This window comes from Eurypyga helias, unplaced genomic scaffold (assembly GCF_000690775.1).
Source record: "Eurypyga helias isolate BGI_N326 unplaced genomic scaffold, ASM69077v1 scaffold7375, whole genome shotgun sequence".
Taxonomy (NCBI): domain Eukaryota; kingdom Metazoa; phylum Chordata; class Aves; order Eurypygiformes; family Eurypygidae; genus Eurypyga; species Eurypyga helias.
The window spans coordinates 85,025-90,830 of record NW_010253358.1 but is presented as its reverse complement, the minus strand read 5'-3'; the positions used below and the strand labels follow the sequence as shown (position 1 = coordinate 90,830).

General features: G+C 42.2%; 1 protein-coding gene across 1 annotated transcript in view; it reads left to right on the top strand.

Annotated features, from left to right (window-relative positions):
* Nucleotides 1–3: 3 nt before the first annotated feature.
* PDZD8 (PDZ domain containing 8) overlaps nt 4–5,806 on the top strand; it is a gene marked incomplete at its 5' end in the record, with an annotated part of 60,592 nt that continues 54,789 nt past the window's right edge. The window contains one exon of the mRNA XM_010152640.1: nt 4–632. Coding sequence (XP_010150942.1) covers nt 4–632 — 629 coding nt within the window. The remainder of the gene's footprint in view (nt 633–5,806) is intronic.

Here is a 5,806-nt window from a genome sequence, read left to right as displayed (position 1 = left end):
GGCCCTGAGCCCAGCGCCAAGCAGCCGCCGCCGCAGCAGCAGCCAGAGCCCCCTCCGGATCCCTCCTCCCGCGAGGAGACGTGCCACTTCCTCAATGCTATCTTCCTCTTCCTCTTCAGGGAGCTCAGGGACACGGCCCTGGTCAGGAACTGGGTCACCAAGAAGATCAAGGTGGAGTTCGAGGAGCTGCTGCAGGCTAAGATGACCGGGAAGGTGTTGGAGGGGCTCAGCCTCAGGGATGTCTCTCTCGGTAACGTCCTGCCCATCTTCAAAGCTGTCAAGCTCATTCGGCCGGTGGTCTGCAATGAAGAGGGCTGCCCAGAGGAGCTGGGGTTTGAGGTAGACCTGGAGTACAACGGTGGCTTCCACTTGGCCATTGATGCTGATCTGGTCTTTGGCAAGTCGGCCTACCTCTTTGTCAAGATCTCCCGGGTGATGGGGAAGCTGAAGCTGGTCTTCACGCGCCTGCCCTTCACACACTGGTCCTTCTCTTTTATGGATGACCCTGTGATAGTGTTCGAAGTGAAGTCTCAGTTTGAAGGGAGGCCCATGCCTCAGCTCACTTCCATCATTGTGAACCAGTTCAAGAAAGTGATTAAGCGCAAGCACACCTTACCCAATTATAAAATCAGGTAAGATGTCCCCCATCCTCAACATTACATTGGTATGTGTGCATTGGAATTGCTGTTTTGCTTTTAAGAGTTACAGAGGGATTCCTGTTGCTACTTTTACAGTAGCTTGTACGTTACTTGTCTGATAGCAAAAGCTTTCCGTGAAGGTAAGCGTGTTTTTTATTTCTAATAGGTGAAGAAGGCAATGCACAGTGAGATTGACGTGCCCCAAGCTACATAAAACTAAATGGTGGAAATAGTAGGTATCAAATAGTTTGGGATCCTGGCAGGTGTGCAGTGACAAGACCATGATACCTATCTTTGGAAAAGGTAGAAGGGTGGCTTTGTGGGAACACTGTGGATTTGGGGAGCCCAATCTTCTGTTACTGGTGAGCCACTTGGACAAGACTTGTGGCTTCTGCTTACGTATAGAGGCAAGGTGATTGTTACTTAATGTGAGAAAGGATGAAGTTCCCTCTTCAGGGAATATTTTTGAGATCCCATGATAGATGGTGTTTCTTCATTTCTGGTTTGCTGAATTTCTTTAACCTTGGGCAAATCTAAAAGTTGATAAGTATTGCCACTACTGTGCTAAGTAAAACCCTGGGGGAACCCTTGGTTCTTTTGGTAATAGAATGTTTGGTTTTATAAATGCACGTACTGCAGGACAGATTCCATTATATACTGAGTACAATGAAATGGTCAGTGATAATGCTGTAGCAGAAGTAGCAAGTGGCATCTTTACTTTGACTCCATCCTCATTTCTGATTAAAAGATACTGAGTATCTTACCACTGTTCAGGTACTGTGTTCCCTTTCTGTCACGTGTCTTACCACTCTTAGGATACCATATTTCCTTTCTCTTTTATTTATTCTTTGTAGCTTGTATTGTGTGTTAAGTAAGGATTTTTGTTTTGTTTACCACATTCTTCTGCAGTAAGCTGCTTCTCTGAAATTCCTCAGAGATGAGTAACTGAAAATGCCTATAGCTTTGCAGTGATGTCATTTTTAAAGTCTTCAGCTGCTTCTTCTGCAATCGAATTCATAAGACTTCTCATGAAAGTAGATGTGTAAAATATTCCTTATTTGGAAATCCCTGACAGGGCACTAAGTAGTTTCTTTGAGTAATGTGGTGGACCTTTCAGATTTTGAGGAACTGAATTGCTCTCCAGAAGACAGCAGTCCTTGAGCAGCAGGGAAGCTGTCAAGAGCAAGTTTGCTTCCATTCTCTACTGTGTTGGAGGGAGTGCAGCTGCTAACTGTGGAGAAGAGCCTAAAGGAGAGGCTGGGATAGCACAGTCGTGGTGCAGTGAGCGCTCTTGGCATAGCTAGAAAGAGCAAGGAGAGCAAACGATCTTTATGTTCTCTAGACAAGTTTTTAGGGTGCCTGTGGAACCACCAGTGATGGATTGCTCCTCCCCTTCCACAGAAGAAGACAGATATCTTCACTTTCCTCTGGGAGATGCACCTGGGCAGTAGGGTGCTCTCATCACTTGGCGAATTTTCCACATATTTGTCATGCTTTATGCACCAGAAAGAATGGATGAGACGTGTTGAAGGGACTGGAGGGGAAAATAAGGAAAGAAGCAGAGCACAGTGTTTGGGACAGAAATTAGTAGAAGTGTGAGGATAGAAGGTAACTGACACTGAGAACAACATAGGAAGCATAAATTATTATAGAACTGTGACCAATGAACTGTTATTTTAAAATTTTCCCTTTAAATTGTAAGGAATTGGGAATTTGTGAGTGCTTGAGAGGAAAATACAGTATCCTAGCTGGCTTTCACACCAGATTGTAGGCTGGTAGCACAGCGTGGCACATGTTTAGTGAAACAGTGTCTAACCCTGTGCTTTTGACCTTTACATCTTATGCCATGCTCTGACCCACTGTGGTGTGGAGGGGGGAAGGCAGGACACTGAGCTTAATGGGCATTAATGAAATTACCTCACGGAAGGAAGATTAGGTCACAGGTGTCCTAACTGTGTGAAACTTTGCCTTTAAAGCTTCAAGCAGGAGCACAGACCCCTGCATGGGAACCTTTAGCTGTCTGGGAACCTTTAGCCATCCACAGTTGCCCAAGGTTTTGTGGAACACAGGCTGAAAATGCAGATTGTCCACCAGCAGGTCCGAGATGAGCGTGTGTAGGTAGACAGGAGAACTTGTTAGCAGCCAGGTAGTAAGGATACGCTCATGTGGTGGTATAGTTGAGAATTGAGGCATTTTGGTTTAAATAGTATGAGGAACTGATCTGGAAAATCAAACCCTCTGCTAAAATGGGAAATTTGGTATTTTTGATAACATTTGTAAGTGTACCACATCATATTTGGGATTATGCTATGTTAATATTTTCTTCAGCAAAGAATGTATAGGAAGGAGTCAGGAGTGTTTCACAACTGCTTAATGACCTGTTGCCTTACTTAAAGCATAACAATTTCTCATCTACAGAGAATTTGCTTATCCTCCCTCCTTGTGTTTGAGTACATAGTCAATGTTTGCTTACATGTGTGGTTCAAACCCTTTTTTATGTCTCCCTGTTCTTGCACAGGTAACTTTATAATAGTCTTTGAATAGCAGTAATGACAACCTTGTAAATAAAAGCACTTGGAGTGTGGGAAGTTCTCTTCTCAGCTGGTTAATGGGATGCTGTGTTACCCTGCTAGCTTCCCCACTGAAGTCCACGAAGGAGTTTTACCTTGTTTCAAGATGCTAAGTCACATTAAGGAAAATTATGTATTTTCATTTTTGCCTTTTGTGTTAGGTGACTTCTAGAGGTTATTTATTACTTGGTGGTGAATGGCATAAGAAGAGAACTTTTGCCAGTAGTTGATTTTGAACATCCTATAACTAAGTTTGTGTAAACAGGTCCCCCCCTCTATTATTTAATCGTCAGATACTACCAGTAAAGGAAATGTTGTCTTCACGTGTGTACTGTTCGTTGCTACAGCCAAATTGCTACACACAAACTTTTGTTTTCTTTCTGGTTACATACAGAATGTTATGCAGCAGAAGAGTGATTGGTAAGATCATCTCCTTTTGTACTGTCCATTGTGACTTTGTGCAGTGCAGGCAACTGTAGCTTGGAAGTGGAGGAAAGCATCTTGCATTCCTGATGCTCTCTTGAGTGTCTGTGAGGGGAGTTAGTGCAGACTAGTAAGTGCATTTTAAAGTTTGCCTAGCATTTTATGTACCATTTTCTCCATAAAAGCAATTGTCTACTTATTGAAAAAGGAGGGATGCACTTTATGTCTAAACAAATAAGCAGTAATTTGTGTTTTCTTCTAATAGTGTGTAATCACTTTTCAGCTCTAATAAATGTGTTTGTGTCTGGCAATACACCCTACTTTGAAGCTGCTCTGCCACTGAATGGCAACACAGTAGAATTTCATTAAACCTCTGGAAGCAAGACTGCTGGTGAAAATGTTTCTTTTTAGTCATTGCTGATAAAGGATTTGTGCAATTCAATTGATAGTAGCAAGAGTTACTACTGTTTTCTAGTTAACGTAAATCCTAATGTATTTGTTATTGCTTTGTAATAGGCAAACAGTTTTTCTGAAAATGTTGTGATCTGTCAGAGAAGTTTCTTGTTCAGATGTGGAGGGGATCTGAAATGACTGTTTTTTTTCTTCTCCAATACACGTGAGCTCTGGTGCACTCTTGAGAAACTAGATAACTGAGTCAATTTTGTTTTTTTAAACTAGCCTGAACTTCAGTAAGGTAATAAAGAGTTGTAGATATCGTTTATTTGGCTCTATGTACTCCATAACTGTATTTTGACTTGAATTAACTATTTAAATTACAGCTTTTTTTAGTTCTAAGACAAGTTGGCCAGTGGATGGAGCTGGAGAATGAGCATGGAAAGCCTTGACTTCCCCCTTGGTTGTGATGCTGACTCTTGGTGTTCTGCAGAGTGGCCACTGACACACCAGCTGTGTCTCGCTCTCCCAAAATCTCTCATGCTGACACTCTCAGGAGCCACATTTAGTCAGTCTTGCCCATTGGTGAAGCTTGACTTGGCACTGTATTTTTCATGTAGGTTTTGTTTACTAGAGCAGGATAGTTCATAGTAATTATCAGCACAAAGTGGAGTTTATCTAGCAGCCTGATTCTAACCTTTGTTTTTTTATTGTATACTCTCATACACTTCTTTAAAAGTAGTACTATAGACATTGTTCTTGTTGGTTTTAACTTTCTATATCACGTCCTTTTAATAGTAGGATGAAGTAGTTAACACTGAGCTGTAGTTATTAGCCTTGCCATAGAGTGTTTAGTATTTAGAGACCTGTGGTAAGGACTGTTTTGGGTGTTTGAACCCCTTGCTTGCTTGTGCTGTTGCAGTGGTCACAGGTTCATCTCTGTTAGCTTTCTAATGGGCTGTACCTTGCTCATTAACCTGTTATTAAGCTCCTTATTGGTGGCAACTTTGATTTTCCCCCCCCCTCCCCCAGCATGTCAGGTATATAGGTACACTACTTATGCTGTATTGTCTATCCTGTTCTTAACAATCAGCTGTAGTTCTGTTTTGAACAGGTCCTGATCTTGCTTTGCATAGGTTTTGGAGAGCTTTGGGATTTTTTTGGGCTGTCTTTAGACAACAGAAAATACGTGTTGCCATAATGAAGACCCAAAGCCCTTTGTGTGTATGTAAAGGGTGAGAAGGAAGTACTTGCAGTCTGATCTCCCTCCAGAATTTAATTTCCCAGTATTTCTTAATCGATGATGTAAAAAATCTGACAGCTGCTGGCTTCCCCCCCTCCCCCCCTAAATGTAAGGTCTTGCAAGCTCATCCAGTTAGATGCTAAGAAGATTAGGAATTGCCTAAGCAGTGGGCCAGTTCTGTATGTTTTAAGAACACTTGGTTTCTTAGTTACATTAAAAAAGCTAATATTTTGTATTACTAGCCTGTTTGAGAAACTGTACTTTGCTTTATTTTAATGCATGCTACCACAGAGTGGAATAACCTTCTTTTCTTTAGAAGTAATCTCACAAAGTATTGCTTCTAACACTTTTATATCAGGTATTTTACATGATACCTGTGGAGCCCTCTACATCAGAAGGATAAAGACTGGTTGGAACGAGTCCAGAGGAGGCCACGAAGATGCTCAGAGGGCTGGAGCACCTCTGCTATGGGGACAGGCTGAGAGAGTTGGGCTTGTTCAGCCTGGAGAAGAGAAGGCTCCGGGGAGACCTTATTGCAG